The sequence below is a fragment of the Adiantum capillus-veneris genome, chromosome 21 (assembly GCF_014529385.1).
Source record: "Adiantum capillus-veneris isolate H3 chromosome 21, ASM1452938v2, whole genome shotgun sequence".
NCBI classification, from domain to species: Eukaryota; Viridiplantae; Streptophyta; class Polypodiopsida; order Polypodiales; family Pteridaceae; genus Adiantum; species Adiantum capillus-veneris.
In genome coordinates, this window is record NC_140951.1 from 35,241,641 (window position 1) to 35,263,938 (window position 22,298).

A 22,298-nucleotide genomic window follows, 5' to 3' on the forward strand; every position below is an offset into this window, starting at 1 on the left:
GCCTTTGGGAGTTAACATACTCTGCCATTTTTTCAGTTAAGCCCGCATAATATTGTTGTTTTTGCTCTCCAAAATCCATCTTTTTGAAGACAGTGGCTTTGAGATGTAAGTCCCAAAACTTGTCTACATATTTGTGAATGGATTCGTAGGGAGAGAGCTTCAAGCTTCGACATTCGGTGAGTACTTTGTCTTTGGCATCGGTGGCCAAAATCTGCTTCATGATGGAAGCTCTTAAAGCTTTCCATGTTCGTGGACCTTCACCGTTGGCCCGTAGGCTAGACCACCATTGCCTGGCGGACTTTAGAAAGTGCATGGCTACATGGCGTAGCTTAGAGGACTCTGTGAAGCCCTCATCTCCAAATGCCGCATCAAATTGTTGGATGAAAGCCAAGACTTTGTCCGTAGCACCAAAGGTGCCATCATAGGTAAGAAAAGAGATGCTCTTTCCTCCTCTTTGAACTTCTTGAGCTTGGACGATCTCTTCCACCAGCATAGGATTTCCTATGGCCTCTTCTTTTTGATGGTTCAAAAGTTGCACCATCACTTTCTTCAGAAGATGAAGAATTTGAGGAAGATGGAGAAGAGGGTGACCTCTTTCTTGCCTTTGTCCTCCTTGTCTGCACCATCACTTTCTTCATCAGAGGAAGAGGATGAAGAAGATGGAGAAGAGGGTGACCTCTTTCTCGCCTTTTTCTTCTCTTGCTTTTTGTCATCCCTCTTTGAATTATGGTGTGGAGAAGTATGCGATGGTCTTTTCTGTTCAGGAGGTGATGGAGAGCGTTTTGCTCGCCGTCTTCGTGGAGCCATCTCCGCCGAGGTGGCGGGAGACTCACTTATTTCTCGTTCCTTTGGTGGAGGCTCTTGAGTTCTCCTTTGAGAAGGAGATGCCTCATCAAGAAGCAAATTTTTGAGCTCTTCGTATGGATCTTCTTCTTCCCGAATCGGAGAGAGGCCTCTTTTGGAAGTCTCACAAGGAGGCTTCCTAGGTACTCTCTCATCATGATGGGGAGTCTGGAGAATCCCATGAGCACGAAGCTACCGTTGCACTTCACTTTGGAGGGATGGATTGTCCATGGCTTGTTGAAGCCTAGAAACAAGGTAGTTAACAAGCATAAGGGCATCATTAGTAGCCTGCTCATTAGCAAAATCAAAGCTATCAACATTAATTTCACTCTCTTTACTATTGTTCGCCATTCTAACAACTTTTAGGTGTAAACTTTTTCTAGGTGTACTTTGGCACTTCAAGCCCTAGTTGCTACTCCTCTTTACCCCTTTAGAAAAGCACTCAAGCTACTGTACCCGTGGCTCGAATATCATTAATTGAAAGGAATAGAAGAGAGTGTCTTTCAACACCAAAACAGCATCGGCTCCTGTCAAGCTTCTAATGGCTCAATAGTGGTTAAGCCGTAGGCAAGCCCCGTCGGACTCCTCTATTAAGACCGTAGCTCTCGACAATGATGCCCCGTTATCTGCACGAAGGCAGGCGCACTGCAAGGCTGAAAAATCCCTATTCTACTTACTCAATTGTAATTAATAATACCAACCATTTATAGCTGCTTTAGGACCTCCCTTCTTGAGCAAGAAAAGAGAAACCTTGTGCTCTGATACCAATGTAACCTTTAATGGCGTAGTAACTTGTGTGTAGCGGAAAATAGCATGAACATAGTGAGTATTTCATTATAATACATTCCTAATGAGCATAACAAGAGTGCTTGGGTTGAGAGAGCAACAAACAGCATAACACCTAGTTAGGTAGGCATGAACAATACTTCAAAAGAGAGAGAAATTAAGTTATTGACAACAGTTGAGGACCGGATTTACATGGAGCTGGTCCCCCATTCAAAAGGCTTTGTATTATAGGTTCCCCCCATCAAAGGAGACATTTTACAATACAATTCTTTGTGTTCCTTCAATAACTAGCTAGTGCAATGAAGATGGAAGCTTCCAGCACTAAGCAAAGTTCAAACACTTATAAAACACAATATCAATTCCCTCACGGTCTCAGACCCAAGACCTCACACACCTTCAAAGATGGTGAGAGCTAGCGGGGTATGAGAGTAGATTGAGAGGAGGAAGGAGTAGTCTTACGAGAAAGAAGTATATCTCCTTACTTAATCGCTCATAATAGCTTAGCATAGCTTAGTAATTAGCATGGTAGAGGAGATGAGCATGCATTGAAGCTTGGCTCTTGGTTGGATTTGCATCACAAAGCCAAGAGTTGTTGGTGTAGGCCTCCCTTCTCACAAGCTTGGAGTAGGTGATGAGCTTTCCATTAAATCTTGAGAAGGAGGGAGAGAGAGAGAGAGAGAGAGAGAGAGAGAGAGTCTTCTTGCTTCACACATGAGATTGTGTGAGTGTGTAAGTGATAATGCCTTGACAAATTCAGCCCCCTCTCTCTCTTGGTCGACCCCTCTTGCATTTTACTCATGCAGGCACCCCATTGGCCCATGCCAAACTTAGCCAATAAGAATTAAGTAGCATAAGTGATAGCCTTCTGACATGTGTCCCCCTTTCCCCTTTTGTGAGAGCTTTAAGGTAATTAATTAATGCAACTAAACTCTCATTGGACCCCTTTGTCTTCTGGCCAATAGGAATAAGGCAAGCCATTGGGCTGCTGAATGCTCATTGGACCCCTTGGGAGACTGTCCAATAGTCTTCTAGAGAGCTTAATTCTTATTGGTTCTTTTATTAAGTGTTTTTAAATGAATTAAACTAGATTTACTCTAGCCTAATTCTCATTGGTCCACCTCCATGGCCATCCAATAGGATTTGAGTGCACCTTGTGGGCAATTGGCCTAGGGCGCTGACATGTGTCCCATATTCCCTTTGTGTAAAGGGAGCCTGTGAGTGTGTGTGTGTTTCTCTCTCATCCCCTACCTACAGGGCTCGCCCCCTCCTATGTAGGAGCCTTGAAGACTTTTTGGCACACTCACTAAGCATCCAATTCAACTAAGCTTGACCATTGGACACAACCTTTGAATTTTGGAACCTTAGCATTTTGGAAGTCTTAATGGGCTGAACCTTAGGGTCTTTAAAGCCCATTGTTGCACATTGCTCTTTTGCAAATGGCCCCCCCTTTGGATCCCTATTGTGGCCGGCCTGTCAGCTTAACCAATATTCTAGCTTTTTCTCCCCTGGCACTTCCCCATATTAAATGATCCGTTTAACATGAGAAAATCATTTAGGAGAATTAGATATTAGTTATTATGACATACCTATCTTAGTTAGAGCGTGATCTGTATCAGTTGTTTATGAGTCAAGACTCTAGTGAGGCATGGCGGCTTTACCATGAGCACGCTCCACCACCAACCATCACTTCCATAGAGACATGGGGGAATATGCTACATCTCTCTATAGAGCATCGAGGCAGCCACCTTTGCCTAACCCTCCAGAGGCATGCCCAGAGACATACTTTCTTTAATGCTGAGAGGGTAAGGAGCCATTGACAGGATGAAGACAGGAAGAGCACAGGATCATGATGGTCTAATAGCAGAGCACTTCATCCATGCCAGAGATATGCTTGCAGAGCCTCTTGCTATGATGTTTAATAGAGCCATGTATGAGGGTTTTCCTGAGACTTGGAGTACGTCCACGATTGTTACTATATTCAAGTCGGGAGATCCTACGCTTCCCAGGAATTACCGCACCATCATGGTTGGTCACACTCTGGCTAGGCTATAGGCATCAATTCTTGAGCATGAGTTGAGTAGATGGGCAGAGAGAGAGGGCATACCGGGAGCAAGACAGGTAGGATTCAGGAGAGGTTTCTCCACTCTTGACCAGATTTTGACACTCATAGCCATTATTGAGGAGGGTAGACACCATGGCAGGAGGATTTATTGTAGCTTTGTGGATTTCCGCAAAGCCTTTAATATAGTGCCACGAGCCAGACTCATACGCGATTGCAGGACATGGGGGGTGCTCACAGAGCTGATTTGGGGGATCTTAGCTTTATACACGACAGTGGTAGGGCGGGTACGCACTACTCAGGGCATGTCCGACATGGTTCACTCCACTATTGGGGTGAAGCAGGGCTGTCCCCTATCTCCAACTCTCTTTGGGATATATGTAGATGAGTTTTTAACTTATGTACAGACAAAGGGTGATAGAGTTGCTCAACTTGCAGGGACGTGGATTCCGTTGCTATTATATGTTGATGATATTGTGTTGATCTCAGATTCTCCAGAGGGGATGCAACGTCATTTGAATGCATTGCATGTATTTGCACAAGACAGTGGATTGTCTGTGAGCCTTGGTAAGACCAAGGTAATGGTGTTTAACTCTACGGCACAGTGGGTAAGGAGGTCCGCCCCACTTTTACATATGGTCGAGAGACTTTGGAGTATGCAGATGCATATACTTATCTTGGGCAGTTTCCAATGGTCCAGTATTTCCCCGAGGCATGCAGCAGATACGAGATTGACTAGAGCCTATGCAGCATTGGGGAGATTTGAGAGAATATGTTTGCAGGTTCAGTTCCAGGAACCTTGGACAAAGCTTTGGCTCTTTGACACTTTGGTCACTTCGGCCATGCTGTACATAGTGGAGATATGGGGCTCCTCAGTTGATCATCATAGCAGAACTAGCAATACTGATGGATGGAGATGTATGGAGAGGCCCTTGGTGTCTATGATTTCTCGGATGATTAGGGCCAAGGCCTGAGTACCACAACATTGTTAGGGTGGAGCTCATTGCTCCTCCATTGGTAGTGGAGGCACTCACTCGATCAGTTTCATTTATGCATAGCACCTGGGCTCTCCTAGAGACAGATATGCTCGATTAGCACTAGAGTCTTCACGACAGCTGGAATTGCAGGGAGATAGATCATGTTGGTATGCAGAGATGGCATCTTGGTTTCAGTTACATGGCTTTAGTATGGATCGGCTACCCTCATTTCAATACTCTCTGGATGCACCCTCCATCTCCCTCACTAGGACAGAGATTACCAAGCTCATCAGACAGGACTTGATTCAGTTGGATACGAAGAGGACATGGATACAGCCTACACATGAGTTGGGTACGAAGAAGGCTTTCTATAGAGAGCATCTTCTCCAACTTACGGAGGATAGTTTTGTGATCACGCCAGGATACATGGATACTCGTCTATCTCACGGGATACAATGTGCTATTGGTCAGATACGCAAATCCTCACATCAGCTAGATATCGAGACAGGCAGATTTAGAGGAGTACCCGCTGAGTCCAAGATTAGTCAGGTGTGTCAGATAGAGCCCGAGACAGAGCTACATTACATATGTCACTACCCAGTATACTATGAGATACGAGGCCACTCTCACTGTCTATTCAAAGAGGGTTTTGGACCACTTTCTAGAGTCATGAGATACCAGGATCAGAGATGCCTCGGATTATACTTACTGGAGATTCGCAGACACAGATAGGACCTCTTGAAGAGGCGCACAATGAGAAAGATCCAACGATAGCAGCAGATTACAGATTTCTTTCAGCCACAGACAGAGGAGTTCGAACAGTTCCCACAGCATGGCAGCGCCAGAGGCATACTGCTTGATCGGGCAATAGAGTTGGGGCGGTCCAGTTGCCCACAGATGAGGGGGCCCTCTCGACATCGACGCAAATTGCAGCAGAGGATCCATACCATACTGGCGCCACATAGGAGCCGTCCCGACAGAGAGCTTACCTTGGAGGACTTTGAACCTCTACAACCTTTTGTATATGTATATGACGCCTCTAGTGTCAGAGAGCTCCATTGTATCAGCTTTCACCCCACCCCTACCAACTATTTTCTTTTCAGTTCTTTGTACTTTTTGTACCGGTGAGTGAAACTCCCACAGGCCACCAAGAAATTTCCATCACTTAACCATCAGCAAATCAGGGCCATCATCACCAATCATAGGAAGTGTCACAACCCACAACTCCCCTTTCCTCCATCTTGTAATGAGCGAGATAAAGAGTTGAGCAGCTAACATTGGACACGTAGTAGTTGTGCAAAGACTGTACTCTTATTGAACATTCAGCTTTTTTATACTAGATGAGAATTTCTTCCCTTTGGCAGCACTCCAAGATGAGACACAACACAATTGTCCCATCTTTTGGGTATCATAGGTCATTCCAAACATTTGCAAACGTTGACATATATTGCTTCTCTCTTTCTAACTCAAAAAACACAAACATTCACATACAATTCTGCTCTCTTTCATTCTCAAAAAAAGGCATACATTTCTTTCGAGGAACATGTATACCACCCGGGACACAAATGGATGCAAAGTACCTTGCATCCATTTGTAGACAGAGTATACAGCAACATGGGCAAAAGATGCAAGATGCTTCATTTCCAAATACCTTATACAGGTATTGGCTCTGTCCACTAATGCGCCCACAATTATGGACCCTAATATAGCTTGCCACACACAACCAAATACTATGTGCCTTGACCTGCTACCAACGAATATTCCCTACCTGACCCAAACGGTAATCAAAAGAGGTTACTTTTCAACCACCAACAGGTCACATGATGGATCTCATCTAACTTGGAAAGTCCCAACAATATATGGGCTCACGCATGTTTTTTTCTCATAAAAGGGGGCTTCATGGATCCTTGCTGGTGGAGTACTGAGCATATTTAACAACAATTTCAACAGAATTCTATTTTAAAACAATCAATACTAGCATTGACACATTTCTTAATCACCATGTGGCCACTTTTTACCTCGCCGATGCACAGAAAGATATGAGAAAGGCCCTCAACTTTCGCACTGAATGCTCCTGACCCGTTAGAAGTGCCATGATCATCTTACCTGGTTTGTAAAAACTGATAAAGAGAAGCAATGTCATCGGGATTTGGTGGGGGAGCTGTTGGAACAACTTGTTTCTTTTGCAAAGTTAACCGCAATGCTGCGTCTGTGCTATAAATAAGGTCCCTTTCCTCTTCAAGAAGCTTATGAAATTGAGAAACCGCAAAATTTCTGTCTGTGCTGATAAACGTTGTAAATGTTACGACAATACCAAAGGAAACCAAAACATGAATAATAAAAGACGGTGCCCTAAAGGGAAAGATTAAAACAAGCAAAATATAGATTCATGGGCAAGAAATTTTAAATATCCTGCAGCACTCTATCCAGACAAAGACTACCACAACTACATTACATTTTTCCAAAGAACCATTGAGTGCGTTACAGGCAGCCACATTTTTAAATTCTTCTTTACAATACAAGTTACAAGAGTTTTTGTTGACTATAGACAAACCCATCCCGTAAAGACATATTACAGTTACATAAAGCTTCTTAGAATTGAATGCCTCGAAGAAGGCATGTTGAATAAATAATTGCAACAAACTGAACAATCACTGCAAGACCAGAAACCACAACAAAACAAAAACACTGAGAAACATGAAGCAAAGTTTATAGAAATTGGATAGAACTTAAGGGGCATACGCCCCATAGTTTTTAAACAAACAAATTGTGCGCTTTTATATGACATATGCCTCTAGTAGAGGGTCTCCAGGGAATCACATAAAGATAGCACACAATCTACACCCCAAAGGACGCCATGAGATAAGGCACAGAAAATGTGATCTGCACTGAAAATGAACAAAAGAGTCACGTTATTCTTACAAAAACTGCAATGCGCAAAGAAATTTTCAGATGGCATCAATTGCCCATCCAGGCCATTCAATCAAAAACACTAATCAAGGGTTTGACATGTGCCACATGTATAGGGAACACAAAGAGTCTTAAAGGAGAACAACACTTCGATGGGCCATCAAAATGACAAAATATAGTATGTAGAAAAAGCATCCATTGCCGAGATGGTCAGTTTATAATAGTTTACTTTTGGTATTGAATAGTGCTCCAGTTCACAGGCAACAAATTTTATTTTACTTTCTATTCCAAAAAGTAGGCTCTGTATGCAAAATCACAGCCAACACTCAATTCTTGTGAGGTTTTGAAAGTAGAGTAAGCCCGTGAGATTTGAGAGAGGAATTGTGATCAACATCCCTATTTTTGTTGACAACAGGAGAGTTATACTTCAAAAAGAACAGAAAAAACAACCACTTAAACCTCTTCTTTACAAACACACTTACTAGGGAATGCTTCTCTCCACGTTAATGAACTTCTTGCATAAATCCTTAGCTTGTCCTGCACATACTGTTCAAGGGAACAATTAGCCAATTCCAATGGGATAAATCTGTTTTAATGCATTAATATTAACCACAAAGTGCCTAGAAAATTCGTATTATCCAAGAAAGCCTTATCTGATAGGCCCTGGGTGATTACTTGCCAGCTTGAAAATTGTTCACGGCTTGATCAAATGTGAACCCCTATACACATTGTGAACCAAACACCCAGAGTGACTATGCATGCGTGAGATGTGTGTGCACACGTGCATGCCAATAGGGATGCTGACATTACCCCTCCTACTCACGTAATGGTACATGTCAATGGATTCTCTAAGAAGCCTGCATATTTTGACTTGAGATGACGTACATTTGCTAATGCATGTTTACTTGCAAGAAATCTGGATATGTTGCCTCTGAATGCCCTCAAATGCTATTGCAACCTCCATCCGAGGCAATGCCTCCCCCTCAGGTCTTGGAACCATTCCATGAACAATTACTTTGAAAACGCAAACAAGATGCTTCTCGAGATAATAAAGGCAAAGATACAGTGCCAGCAATTCCCCTACCTCTTCCTCTCGCTAAAGAGGTGGTCAACCGTCAAAGGTAGTAATGAAGGTTGGCAGCAGCCCAAAATTCAAATGCCATCAACACAAAAAAATCGAAACCCGGAAGATTGGACTTCTTTTGAAGGCTCAACTGCTACTATCCCTTCTAATGGGCAGCCTAGTTCTATTGCAGAGCATGCTGGATGTGGGAAGGATCATGGCTGCTATAGTTGAAGCTTGAAAAAGTTCTATGAATGTTTTCCTTAATGCGGCAATAACTTCTATGACACACAGTGCAGTCATACATTGACAAAGTAAACGAAGTTTCTATGCAGGTTACATTTTGAGATTGTTTCTCTTCTTCTCCCTCTCTTCATGCACACACCTCTTAAATGCTTCAAATCTAATAATTAGGGTCTATACGACCCTAGGAAATGGTATTTGATTTGGCCAAATGTAAATAAAAAGCAACCTCATGTAGTGTGTCTTCAAGAGCATACAATATATTTTTGTTGGTTGGCACAGTACGTGTCTAGGTGTCAGATCTTTTAAACTCGCCAAACAACCTCTTATGGGACACTTGTCATGCTACAAGATGAGCCACGGCCATGTGTTTCTTATGATGATCCTCACAAGCATTAGATGGTACTGCGATGCTTCTATAACAGAGAGGTTAAAGAATTCAACAATTTATATGCTTCTCAATTTTTGCATCATCAAGCCCAATTGTGGCACTCTTTGAGGCATTATCCCACTTCTCCCTTGATTTTTGGGACCCTCTTTTTGAAGTCACAAATGGCCAGACATTGTATGGCCAGTGTGAAATGACCCACAGCCGAGAGTTTCACCCGCAGCATGAAGGGCAAGCCGCCATGAAATGGTCGGGCCAATCGACACTAAAATCCGAGGAGTAAAAGGGTGGCTAGGCTCAGTTCAAAGTCATTTAGGCCCCATGCGACACTTATAAGTTGGTGGGTACTAGGAAATTAAACCAAAAGGAGTAAAGTGGACACACGGCAGTAGGAGAGCAACCTACAGGCCACACATACACTCCACAAGCCTCGTCCAAGAGGGCTAATTCCTAATCCCCCATAGGTACCCACAGTTCCATCGAGAAGGATTGCGAAAATGGAGAGTTTTCTCGCGCGAAAACTCGTCCGATTCAAAGGGGAACTATCCCGGCGGGAGCACCTGAGACGCGCGTAGACGTGTTCGCTATGCTCAAAACCATCCAAAACAGAAAATTACAACCTACTGTGTTCTTTTGCAGGTTTAGGCTTTCACAGCTAAACTGCAAGAAATTACCATGGGAGCCTCAGGAAAGCCTTGGGATGCGTATACAGGGTTTTGAGCATCTGACAGTGACAAATCAAGGAATCACAACATGCTGAAATTGATCTGCAGCTCACCGGAAAGCTTCCAAAATGCACGGGACCTACAGGGGTTTTGCGCCGTTATGCTAGCGAAATTGGGTCAAAAACCTGCAATTCCAGCCATGGACAGGTTTGGACAGCTTGGTGAGAGTTAGGTGAAAGCGTTCGGATCGGCCATTTGCAATAAGAAAACAAAAATACCAAAAGGGGCGCCAGTTTTGGGGCCTACAGGGTGTCGCTATCTGCTTGGAAGCACTCTAGCTGCCAAGCCGTGTTTTTGTTTGAGTTTTTGAATTCCAATCATAGGTTTATTTGTAAAGTTGCTTTGTGTCGTAAAGTTATGTGAAGATCCAGGTGAGAGCTAAAGTCTACGGCCCTTTAGGCCGGTTTCATGGTTTCATCGTCAAGACAGACTCACTTTTTCCTTAAGAATTGAGCCTTGGTTTGTTTTCGGCGAGGGCACAGAGCACAAGAACTTTGAATTACACTATGGCTGACAGGGTGAATGACACCAAGGAAGAGGGTTTCTCTTCACAAGACAGACACGCTCTTCCTCCTCCACTGTTCGAGGTTGGCGAGAGTTCACGATCACAATTGTCTGTATCTTTTGTTGATGTGAATTGGTTGGAATGAAGTGTGCCATCTTTGTAACCCGATCCACGACCACTAAAATGGAGTCAAAGCCTTGTGACAAGGGTAGCTCTACAATGAAATCCATACAGATGGATGATCATGGCTTGCTTGGAATGGACAAGGGATGGAGTAACCCATGAGGACGATGACGAGGGGCCTTTGATCTATTGCAAGTGTCACAAGTGCCTACATACTCCTTGATAAGCTTCCACATTTGAGGCCACCAAAAGTCACGTGATAGAAGCTCAATTGTCTTATTAACCCCAAAATGCCCTGCTGATGGAAGGTCATGCCTCTGCTGAAGTACCTCCAAGAGTGTTGGTCTTGGCGGAATATAGAGAAGACCTTTATAGTAAATTAGTCCATCAATTTCTTGAAAGTCCTCATTAACACCTTGTCCTTGTAGTTATTGTCTAATATTATAATCAAGAGGGTCCTTGGCAATTTGTTTCTTCACCTTAGAAAGAAAAGTAGAATCTTCAGGAGCTTGGCTTATGGTGGCGTTTAGCTTAAGCTGCTCAGGTTTCAAAATCATTGACTCTTGTTGATCAAATGTTACGTCGCCTTCTTTAGGTGCAAGGTAGGATCTTCTCGATAAGGCATCTGGCTTACCTTGTTGACTACCAGGCCTATAAGAGAATGAAATCAAACCTTGATAGGATACCACTCCACTTGGCTTCGCGACGTGTGATCTGTATAGACAGTGGTCTTATGAGGAGCTTCTTCACGTAGGTGACACCAGGTTTTGAAAGAGTCGACGATTGCCAAGAGCTCTTTGTCATGGATTTCATAATTGATTTCTGCAGTTGAGAACTTGCGGGAATGAAAAGCCACTAGATGTACTAGACCATCCTCACCTACTTGGGATAGAATAGCGCAAAGGGAAAAATCTGAAGCATCTATTTCTAGGATGAAAGGCTTTGTAGGATCTACATGAATTAGAATGCGTGCAGTCGTGAAAGCTTGCTTGAGAGTCCGAAAAGCTTCTGCGGCCTCTGAGTCCCAAACAAACTTATTATGGCATGTCAACCTTGTGAGTGTTGTAACCACCTTGGAGTACCCCTGGATAAAGATACGATAGAAATTTGCAAATCCTAGGAAACATTGTACATCTCTTACTGAGGTGGATGTCTCCCAATCAAGGATGGTTTGAACCTTCTTTGAATCCATGGAGATTCCCTTTTCAGAGATAACATAACCGAGAAATTCCACCTAAAGAACACTTCTCCAACTTTGCATATAACCCTCATGCACAATGCTTTTCAAGCACTAACCGTACGTGATGCTCAATGCTCTTCTTGATCCTTGGAAAATATCAAGATATCAAGAAGTATATTACCACAAAATAATCCAAATACTCTCGAAAGATGTCCTTTAAATGTTGAAAAACTGTTGGGGCATTTGTGAGACCAAATGGCATGAGGGTATATCCAAAGTGGCCATACCTTGTGCGAAAGGTTGTCTTCCATTCATCACCTTCTTTGATTTTGACTAAGTTGTAAGTGTCACGATTGTGACCATGTTACAGTATTACATCTACTCCTAGTTGCAGATACGCAAAGGGCCATGCCAAGGAGAACCCCTACGCTTGGATGGTCACGACCCTTCGCTCAAGAGACGTGCCTCTTCGCCAAAAGCTACACTCCTTCGACGACTAGTCACACCCCTTCGCTCTACGGTTGCGACTCTTTGTCCAATGGTTGCAACTCTTCACCAAAAGGATGTGTCTTTACGTCTAAAGTCGCGTCTCTTCCCCATGAGATGTGTCTTTTCATTTGTGTCTCTTCGTCTCCTATATAAGGAGGCTATTGTACTCAGTTTTAAAGCATTCATTCACTCAATCAAACACACATTCAGTCTCCTGAGTCTCAGTTTGATCTTAAGTATGAAGTTTTAGTCTTAATTATAGGATTAGCACCACTAATCCTCACTGTGGTATCAGAGAAAAAAAATTCCCGGGACCCAAAGGTTGTGAGCCTCTCACCCTCACCGCTACACTCTACCCCCTTCCCGGAGTTGCATGGAAGCAGAAGAAAGGTGGTGCACACACGCATATGCATATGAGGTAACATGAATTTTTGTGTTCCAATTACATAAATAAAGGACAGAAACACGAATGTGTGTGTGGCGTACCCAATGAATTTTGGGATCATTGTGTTGGTGCCCCTTAGCGTGCCCTTTCATTGGGATGTACCGCTTCGTTGGTGCCCCTTCCGCTGCTAAGTACCACTCCCTTGCTCGCACCCATCCAGGCGGCACCCTTTCACAATATAATTGCTGAATTGTTGGGCTAAATTGAACCTTTGCGCTTGTACCCCTTGGCACATCCCTTCGCCTGGCTCGCACCCCTTCAAGCGTGTCGCACCCAAGCGTTCTCTCACCCAAGTGTTCTCTCTCCCACGCGCTCTCTCTCCCAAGCGGCAACTCGTCAAAGTCCTTACGTTGGCTGAAGTTTTCGCGCTGGAAATTTTGTATGCTGGAGTGTTCTTTTAACGTTGATGGCAGCCCACTTATATTTAAATTATCAAAGTGCCTACAAATCTTGGCTGGCCTTCCCCCAAATTAAAAGCCAATGTGAACAACACCCTTATAATTTTTAAACCCCCATGTGACAGTACCCCTTCAATTAAACTTATAAAAAAAGCGCCAAAAAGCCAACGATGCACCCTTTTATTCGAAGGTTCTCCTCTGGCTTCTCCTCCCAGTGCTGACCTGGTGTGCACACTTTGCACGCATTATCCTTCGCAGACGAGAGCAATTGGATAACCTGTCAGAAAAATAAAATAAAAGATTCCCGAACAAAATCTTGCCCGACAATTTCCCTCCACATGCAGTGATTGTGATTTCGGATTCTCCTGCTTAGAGTCGGACGTTATAACTATTCCCAGTTCCCCAAACTCCAGAGCGCAAACTTATTCGAGAAGGACTTTTCGCACTCGGAGCACCTAACCCAGAACGTGTTCCCGACCCAAAACCTGCACCTGTTCGTTATTCCCTTTGAGGCGTAACCATGCCGAATTCTCAGGACGGAGGTGGTCGACCTGACGATGCCCTTACTCTTATCAAGAAGCACATGGCCACACTTTCCACAAGCCTCGCATCACTTCACAGTCATTTGAATCAGATGCAGACGCAAACAATTCTCACAGTCGTCCTACAACTTCTCGAACGACTACTCCACATTCTTCCACACCTTCTTTCGAAGCTTAGTGGACGAACCAAACGAACCAGATCCAAAAGATGAGGTACACAATCGCGAACTTCAATTGCTTTATAAAATTTTTAATGCTGCACAAAAGAAGAAACTTGATGTTAAACTGCCGGAACCATACAATGGTCGCCACGACAAGCACATGCTGGACCAATGGCTGTTCAAAATGGAGGTCTACTTGTCCAACACGGACTTAGTAGAGGGTAGAAAAGTTGCACTTGCTAGTTCTCTATAACAAACTTGGACACTCAAAGTCAAGAATCTACCGCGACAGCACCAAATAACCACTTCAAAACAGTTCACAGTTCACAATTGATTCAACACTGGCCCGGCGGAGTTCCGTGCCTAGAGATATTGGCCCCAAAGACTGGCGCCCCTTCCGGTATTTCTTTTTGTATTAATCTGAGTTCAAAGTACAAGAGTGTGGGCAGGCACTCACACTCAGACTCTGCGTCCAGATGCTCTGAGTTGTGAGAGGCCTGCTCACATATTTAAAGTTACAAGGGATGCCAAAAGCAAAGCCCCAAAATCTGAAAATCAAAAGCCCATAAATAAAGCAAAGGCTCTTTCTCTCTCTTTCTTATAAAATAAAGCAAGTTCCAAAAAGCTGTTCAATCAAAAGCTTTTAAAATAAAGCAAAAGCTTTTTCTCTCTCATTCTTTTATGCTTTTATAGAATAAAAGCGAAAGCTTCTCTCTCTCTCTCTCATCTCTTGCATTGAGTAAATGCAAAAGCCAAAAGGCTGTCCAAAACTGCCGCTGCTTTAATTCCCAGCACTGGCTTCCGTACACAATGCCACGTATCAACGTGAGATGCGCTGTAAATCACGGAAGCTACCACTTCAGCAAATCTACGCCGTTTCGGGAATTTCAGCCATGTAAGCATTTAGGGTTTCGGGTTTGTGCAAAATTAGGGTTTTTGATTTTAGGGTTAGGGTTTCTGATTTTAGGGTTAGGGTTTCCTGCAAAGCGGGCAACCACATCATCACTTTGTGACATACCCCCTCTTGAAAGCATTGTAATCGCCCTCGATTACGCTTGCAAAACAGACAGAGGCCATAAACTGTCTTAGCAGACACTGACTGTTAGTACCTACGTACTAGGAACACACATCTAGCACATGTACCAATCGACAGTCACATCACAAGACATCACATGACATTCAACATTCATTCGGATCTTAGACCATGATTTATTGGCAATGTAGCTAGCAATCGCATCTAGATCCAGTCGGGACCTCATAGATGCCCGATTGACTAACCCCTATTGCAACCATGTCTATTCGAGATCATTTAGCTGCAGTCAGTTCGTCTATCAGTTCTTGCACTTAAAAACAAGTCAAGAACAAATCAGTTTCATATTCAGGAATTCCATTTCATAAAGTCATACAATAGAATACTGTCAACTCTCAGTATCCCTGAAGCTCAAAGAGACATCAGTGACTCTAGTATTCTAAAATCAAGGCATCTGTTGACAAAGGAGCGGAGTAACTCCCCTCTTGTGCATCCCACTGCATCAGATCTACAGCCAAGCTGAATTCTGGGTTCCATTTGGAGTAGACTATGCTAAACCAAAAGCTTCAAGGTAAAGTTTCACAATCTGAGGAGTATCTGCTAGGTCCTCCTCCTCCATCCACTTCGCATCCAATGCAGGATAGTTCTTGAATTTAACCAAGAGCCGCCTTCTTATTTTACCCTTATTCTTTGTCCTTATGTGTCAAAATCTGTTCAGGAACAAGGATCTCCTCGTTTTCCTCCACTCCGGGTTGCTCATCGGGCTCCCCATCATCAGGCACATCACCTTTGAAAGGTTTCAAGAGACTCACATGAAATGCATTATGAATCCTCCAAGTGTCAGGCAGTTTCAGTCGAAAGGAGACGTCATTGATCTTTTCAGAGATCTGGAAAGGTCCGTAGTATCTCATACTAAGCTTTGGAAAAAGTCTCTCCTTTCCCTTCTTCTTTCTCAGGCGTGCCTTCTCAAAACGTAAGAGCACCCAATCATCCTCCTTCAATTTCAAATCGCGACGATGGCGATCCGCTGCCTTTTTTTGTCGTTCTTGAGATTTCTGCAAAGCCTCGCGGACTTTGGCAAAAGCCGTATCTAAGTCGCGCATATACTCATCAGCATCAAAAATCTTATCTTTTGTGCTTAGGAAGGGTGGAATCTTCGCAGCACCTTCAACAATCTCCAATGGCGCCTTCCCCGTCGAAGAGTGTATCGTGTTATTGTAGGCAAATTCCACCAAAGGTAGATACTTTTCCCATTGAGTCTTCTGATCTGAGATGTAAGACTTCAATAAATCCAAAACCACTAAATTGGCAATCTCAGATTGCCCGTCAGTCTGCGGGTGGAACGATGACAAGAACTGCAACCACGTACCAATGTTCTCCCAAATTGCCTTCCAAAACAAACTCGTAAATCTGGGGTCCCTGTCGGAGACAATCGTCTCAGGCATGCCATGTAATATAAAAATCTGGGCCACAAACAGTCTCGCTAAGTGATCCGGCTTGACTGTTTTCTTCACTGGAATGAAATGAGCCTGCTTGCTAAATCTGTCAATAACAGTCCATATACCATCGTGACCACTCTGTGTTCTCGGGAGATCAAAAATGAAATCCATTGCAATACTTTCCCATGGGCGGGTGGGTATGGGCAAAGGCTGTAACAATCTCTGTGCTTTATGCCTGTCAAACTTGACCTTCTGGCATATTAAGCAACTGTGCACAAACTCTTCCACATCCTTCTTGAGTCTCGGCCAAAAGAAGTATCTCTCTGTCCCTCTCATGGTGATAGCAATGCCGCGGTGACCCGTAAAAGGTGGACAGTGGCATTCAATGATAACCTTTTCCCTCAACGGTTGTGTAACGCACAACATGGCCTCATCAAGTAGCCATCCCGAATGGAATATCCCACTACTGTCTCCCCATCCCGTATCCGTGTGAAAACGTCTGCAAAATCTGTATCCGTGGCATACTGGTTGACCATATCCTCGAAGCTCCTATGACATATCACGGAAATAGCGAGAACCAACGTCTTCCGAGACAAAGCATCTGCCACCAAATCCTTCTGTCCCTGAACATGGACAATCTGGAAGTGAAACTGTGACAAGATGTTCGCCCACCGCATCTGCTTTTCTGATAGCTGCTTTTGTGACAAGAAGTAGCGCAAACTCTGATGGTCTGTAAAGACAGTAAAATTCGCTCCGAGTAGATAATGCAGCCACTGAGTAAGAGCATGGATAACCGCCAAAAGCTCTTTCTCATAAATCTGTGCTCTCATTTCCGGCCTTGAGAACAATTGGCTCTCGTAAGCAATGACATGGCCTTCTTGCATTAAGACCGCACCAAGACTACAAACACAAGCATCACTATATACTTCAAATGACTTCTGCAAGTCCGACAAAGTCAAAACTGGTCCTGTAGTCAATTTCTCTTTCAAAGTCTGAAAGGCAATCACCTCTGTGGGTCCCCACGAGAAAGGGACTCCTTTCTGTGTCAAGATATGCAAAGGGGAAGCAACCTCTGAAAACTCCTGTAGTACGAACACAGTCCCAAGAAGCTTCTAACTTCATGGACATTCTTCAAATCGGGCCAATCACGAATAGTCTCTATCTTGGCCGGATCCATTTGCACTCCTGTTGCTGACAGTGTCCCAAAAAGTGTATCTTTGGTAGGAAAAATTCACTTTTCTTTGCATTAATCACTAACTTGCGATCTCGTAATCCCTGAAAGAACCTGAAGCAGATGATCTCTATGTTCTGGCTCATTCTTGGAGAAAACAATGATATCGTCAAAGAAAGTGTCAACAAATAGCCTGTACTCTCGAAAAATCCTGTCCATCATCCGGTTAAATGTCGCAGGAGCATTGATTAAGCCAAAAGGCATCACCAAAAACTCAAATAACCCAAAAGTCGTCCGAAAGGCTGTCTTGTAGACGTCTCCCGGCGCAATTCGGATCTGATGATATCCACTCTTCAGATCAATCCTGCTAAAACACGAGGATCCCTGTAATCTGTCGAGTATATCATCGATCCTAAAAATCGGAAATCTGTTCTTGATGGTGATTTTGTTGAGAGCTCTATAATCAATGCACATTCTCCAAGATCCGTCTTTCTTCAAAACCAACAACACTGGAGACCAATACGGTGAAGTACTAGGCTGGACAAGACCCTTTTCCAAGAGGTCTTTCACTTGGTTCATAATGTCTTCATTCTGTGCTCGGCTCACACGGTAAGGTGGTTGGTTCGGTGGCGTGCTTTCAAGAATCAGATCAATGGTATGATCTTCAGGACGAGCGGGTGGTAACTCGTCGGGTAGGCCCTCTCAAAAGCAATCGGCATGAGAGTGGAGAAAATCTTGGCGTTCTTTATCAAGTTTAGACATATTTGTCCTATCCTCATCACTCAACTCTTTCATAAAGATCGAGTAAACAAACAGACTGAATTTTATTAACTTAGAAATGGCCGAAGCCGATACAATAGGGACAGACTCGCCCTTAAGTTTAATATCAAGTACAATTGTTCTACCCTTCTCTGTAGTCAATGTCGCTTTCCTCGCCCGATAGTCGACCACGGCGTTGTTCTTGTGGTACCAAGGAATTCCCAAGAGAACATCACAACCTTCCAAAGGCATTATGTAAAAGTCCTCATGCCCCAAATACCCCTGACAATGCAATCGAAGTTTGCCAATTACAGGTGTAATGGCTACGTCCCTGCCGGGTGCCGCTAGAATTGCCTCCGCAAGTGGTCCGATCTGATTGGGAGTAATCTCGAGCCACGCCGCCAATTCCGGTGAAATGCAGTTGGCCTTGGCTCCTCCATCAAAGAAGATCAGGACCCCTTGATCTTTCACTTTGCCCCAAGCTCGGCAAAGTTCAGTACTCTCGTCCAACGTGCTGGGATCGGTACCCACGCAACCTGGAACCAGTCCTGTTTTCATCTTGCCTTTTCTTCCACGTTCCTCAGCTACTCTCGAACTCTCAAGCCTTTTGTCGTCCTTGTCATTCTGTTCTTTCTGTGCCTTTTTAGGGCACTTCGCGGAGATATGTCCAGTTTCCCCGCATCCAAAGCACTTCCCCTCCTTGATGAAGCGAGCCCGCTCCTGAGGAGTAAGCTTGGGTCATGCATCTTTCTTTTCTGAGTTGCTCTTTCTCTTTCTACTTTCATTTGTGAAGTCTGTTCAGCTCTTTGTGTCATGATCTCGTCGGTGGGGTAAGTGAGACTGCTAGAGTGGATGGCGGCGGGTAGAAAAGAGCTCCAAAATCTCTCGCAATAAGCGTCCACTGTATTTTTCTTGGTCATCCGAAGATGGTTTCAAGCAGTTCGTATATCACGTTCGTCTTCTCGAGTCAACCAAGAAGAAATAAAAAGCCTCTTGAATTTCAGCCATTTAATTAGCGTAGTCTTGCTTAATAGAAGCGGGGACCACCAAGTTCGAGCATTCCCCTTGAAGTAAGAGGCAACTCTCCGAATGTGTGCTCTGAGTAACGTCCTCCCGCGAAAGCGATGTCAAACTGCTGTACAAAAGATAAAGCCTTCGAAGCATCTCTATATCCCAAAAACATGTCAAATTTAATTGACTTTCCACCTTCCTTAAACTCTCGGACTTTCTTGCTTTTGTCTTCCAGAAAGTCATACTGGTTGGCTTTGTAAAATTCTTCTTCTTTGCATAAAAGGTGCTCTCATCAGAGTCTGAACTGTCTGTAGACGAGTCCTCTGTAGAAGTGTCACTCACGGGGCAAGATTTAGACTTCTTTGCCTTTTTCTTGCCCTTTCCGAAGTGTTGCTTCTTGCTTCGCTTTTTGCCTTTTTGTCTTCTTCGCTCGAGTCGGATGAGCTAGAAGAACTGTTAGAAGAAGAAGAAGAAGAAGAAGAACTAGATACTCCTTCAAATTGAACACGCTTCTTCTGTTTCTTTGCCTTTTCAAAAGTCAACTGACGACCCAAATAGCCCCGGAAGTCAGTGCCTTTCCTCTGCTTTTTTCCATGCTTTTTAGCTTTGTTCTGCGTGTCAAAAAGCTGAGCAATTCGTGCATCAACCACCTCTTCTTCCTCTCAATACTTCTTGTGAGCATAAGGTTTCTTGAGAGCGGGTTTTGGGGGTGGTGTTGTGGTTTTCTGCCACTATGCGTGCACCTCCTAGAAAGAAGTCTCGCTCGTATATTTTGCAAATTTTGGGTCCTTCGCAAAATTGAGCATCATCTTTGTTGCATCACCAATCAATTGACGACGCTCCGCCTGAGTAGGCCGAGGCGGGCCATACTCCTTGCCGGAATCTTCGTTGTGATCCCTTCACGCATCTTTGGATACAAAGGGAGTCGACTGATCCTTGCCTAAAGCCATAAGTGCCGCGGAAAAAAATTTGGGATCTGAGTTTCCCGTAGAAGAGAAATCGGCCGTGCTGTGATACCACTGTAACGGACTTGGACACTCCAAGTCAAGAATCTACCGCGACAGCACCAAATAACCACTTCAAAACAGTTCACAATTCACAATTGATTCAACACTGGCCCGCCGGCGGAGTTCCATGCCTAGAGATATTGGCCCCAAAGATTGGGGCCCCTTTCAGTATTTCTTTTAGTATTAATCTGACTTCAAAGTACAAGAGTGCGGGCAGGCGCTCACGCTTAGACTCTGCGTCCAGATGCTCTAAGTTGTGAGAGGCCTGCTCACATATTTAAAGTTACAAGGGATGCCAAAAGCAGAGCCCCAAAAGCTGAAAATCAAAATCCCATAAATAAAGCAAGTTCCAAAAAGCTGTTCAATCAAAAGCTTTCAAAATAAAACAGAAGCTTTTTCTCTCTCATTCTTCTATGCTTTTATAGAATAAAAGCAAAAGCTTCTCTCTCTCATCTCTTGCGTTGAGTAAAAGCAAAAGCCAAAAGGCTGTCCAAAACTGCCGCTGCTTTAATTCCCAGCGCTGGCGTCCGTACACAGTGCCACGTGTCAATGTGAGATGCGCCGTAAATCACGGAAGCTGCCACGTCAGCAAATATGCGCCGTTTCGGGAATTTCAGCCACGTAAGAATTTAGGGTTTCGGATTTTTGCAGAATTAGGTTTTCTGATTTTAGGATTAGGGTTTCAGCAAAATTAGGGTTTCTAATTTTAGGGTTAGGGTTTCCTACAGAGCGGGCAGCCACATCATCACTTTGTGACATTCTCTGCTCAAGGACACAACATTTCTTTGGTGGCAACGATGGGTTGTTGATGGTAAACACAAACCTTCTTGGGATAAATTCCGACGTGCTATTCGCAAGGTGTTCGAACCTGCCAATGTGGATTTTTATGCCCGGTCCTCTCTTCACTGCCTGAGCCAAACACCTTCCTTGGCCACGTACATCACAGAGTTCCAAAGGCTAACTCTGGAGATAGAGACCCTTAGTCCCTCTGATAAGCTTCACAGCTTTATCGACAGACTCGAACCCAACCTGAAGGACGATGTGCACAAATACAACCCTACCACCTTGGATGCTGCAATTGCCTATGTGGAGCGTCTTGGCGATAATCGGCGCCCTACACGGAATTTTCTCCCTGGTGATAGATCTTCAAATAGCGCTCGCTTTTCACAGCGTGATCGCACAAAAAGCTTTAGCCAAAGTCAACACCATCAATCTTAGTTCAGACAGCAAGCCGCGGCACCTTATTCAACTTCAAGGTTCTACCCTCAAGATCGACAATCTCAAAGCAGATCTTCTTCAAATGCTCCACTTGATCATGGTAAAGGACGTGATTTTTCTCAAGATAGGCGTTTCAATACTCAGCAAGGCTCTTCGTCAAATGCATCTTCGACTTCAAAGAAGGATGGTTTATGTACAATTTGCGGTGGTGACCGTAGATGGTATCATTGTCCAAAGAGACCGAATCCATCTAATTTGAAAAAAATTCCAACGCGGAAACATTGTCGAATACTGAACAACCAGCTTCTGCTCAAGATAAAGGAAAATCTGTGGTCAATACAATTCATGTCTTAGCAGATACGACTATCCTTATGAAGCATGCTCAGTGTGGTTCTTCAGTTTTGGAGCCTCTCTCAAAGCAAGTTTTGAGCCTTCTTGGAACTCTCAATGGTCGCTCCATCAACATTTTGGTGGACAGCGGATGCTCAATAATTTCGTCAATACTCACATAGTTCAACAGCTTGGCTTTCCAACTTAGAAGACATCTCACTTATATGATGTGAAATTAACAGATAAATCAATTTTAACTTGTGATCAGACAATTGGACAGTTGCAGTTCGAGATTCAAAATTATGCAAATCAACTGGATTTTGAAGTCATGCCTCTATCTTATTACGACATGATTCTTGGTCAGCATTGGTTATTCCGATATGATCCAGCTATTAGCTTTCGAGGACATACTATTGATTTGATCAAAGATAGACGTGAACTGATTTCACACGGGCTTTATTATACGGAACGAGTGATTTAAGCCCCACGTGTACTA

General features: G+C 43.9%; 1 protein-coding gene across 4 annotated transcripts in view; it reads right to left on the minus strand.

The window, feature by feature from the left end:
• Window positions 1–22,298, minus strand: part of LOC147430769 (NAD-dependent protein deacylase SRT2-like) — a 123,315-nt gene that overhangs the window by 96,183 nt on the left and 4,834 nt on the right. For 3 of the 4 annotated variants that reach the window (XM_086493332.1, XM_086493331.1, XM_086493329.1), the window contains exons 2-3: window positions 8,058–8,121; window positions 6,772–6,943 (exon numbers count right to left, since the gene is read on the minus strand). In XM_086493332.1, the coding sequence (XP_086349458.1) occupies window positions 6,772–6,943; window positions 8,058–8,121 (236 nt within the window). The remainder of the gene's footprint in view (window positions 1–6,771; window positions 6,944–8,057; window positions 8,122–22,298) is intronic. The other variant, XM_086493330.1, reaches the window with a different exon arrangement.